Genomic DNA, 1,291 nt, shown 5'->3' with positions numbered 1-1,291 from the left:
TCCGATAGAAATATAATGTTGATGAAATGTTTGATGATGAAAATCTTAAGTAGTGATGAAGTGTTGTTATTTTTTTTTCAAAAATTCAATTTATTCATGTTACCAAACATCATGATTATAATTTATATATTTAATGATAATCATATAATTTATATAATTTATTTAATAATAATTTACAATTTAGACATTTTCAAAGCATTTGGATAACCATGAATATTACTTGTAGTAAATTGTGAAGCACCTTCAACAGGTATAATAGCACCAGTAACATAAGAGGCAGCATCTGATATTAAAAATAGTACCATTCTAGCAATATCAATTGGTAGACCAAATCTTTGAAGTGGTATCATTTCCTTATATCTTTTCAATTCATCTTGTGGAAGTAATCTTGAAAATCCTTCAGTACCTTCAATAGGACCAATTTGAATTGAATTAACACGTACTTGATCTAATCCCCATTCAACTGCTAAATGTTTAGTCATTGTATCAATGGCAGATTTAGCACATCCTGCATGTACTTGCATTATAGTTGCAGTATTATGTAATGTCATGGATAGATTTATAATATTACCACCACCATTCAATTTCATATATTTATCATAGGCTAATTTAGAGGCATTAAATGTTCCAAATGTATCAATTTCCATCACAGTTTTAAATCCACCTGGTGTTAAATGTGAAGCAGGACATAGAAAATTACCAGCACTTCCATTAATTAATACATCAATTCTACCAAATCTTTCCAATACTTTATCAAATGCATTAGATAATGCTTTATAATCTCTAACATCAGCTGAAACAGGTAAACATATTGTATTATTATTGGCTATTTTCATAATTTCTTTTGAAGCCTTTTCTAATTTATCAAATGTACGTGATATTATAGCTGTATGTGCTCCATATAATTGTAAATATTGTGTTATACCATAACATATACCACTACCTCCTCCTGTTACAATTATTACTTTACCACGTAATAAATCTTTTTTAAAGATTTCATCATTTACATTATTTATAATACCAATTGTTGTTGTTGTTGATGTTGTATTATTAGAATTATTATTATTATCATTACCACCACGGTCCACTGTAGGGATTAATTGTAATTGAATTGTTATTATTTGTATTTGTATTATTTGTAGTAAAATAACTTCTCCAATTAGGTGAAGATTGTTCAAGAGTAGTAATATATGATTTCATTGCTTGTTCTTTAGTTAGAGAACCAAGTTTTTTCCAAGCATCATATTTTGCTCTATTAATAATATCAAATGCACCTGGTCTCTTTCCTTTT

At 27.6% G+C, this 1,291-nt stretch overlaps 1 protein-coding gene across 1 annotated transcript; it reads right to left on the bottom strand.

Annotated features, from left to right (window-relative positions):
• Positions 1-173: 173 nt before the first annotated feature.
• NAEGRDRAFT_31570 (uncharacterized protein) lies at positions 174-1,001 on the bottom strand (the record flags this gene model as incomplete). The annotated part of the gene is made up of 1 exon (XM_002680182.1): positions 174-1,001. A coding segment is annotated over one exon (828 nt), but the record flags the coding sequence as incomplete, so codon positions are not given.
• Between the last annotated feature and the right edge of the window lie 290 nt (positions 1,002-1,291).

This window comes from Naegleria gruberi (genome assembly GCF_000004985.1).
Source record: "Naegleria gruberi genomic scaffold NAEGRscaffold_10, whole genome shotgun sequence".
In the NCBI taxonomy this organism is placed as follows: Eukaryota; Heterolobosea; class Eutetramitea; order Acrasida; family Naegleriidae; genus Naegleria; species Naegleria gruberi.
Note: the sequence above shows the minus strand (reverse complement) of the source record. Positions and strands in the feature narration are given on the sequence as shown.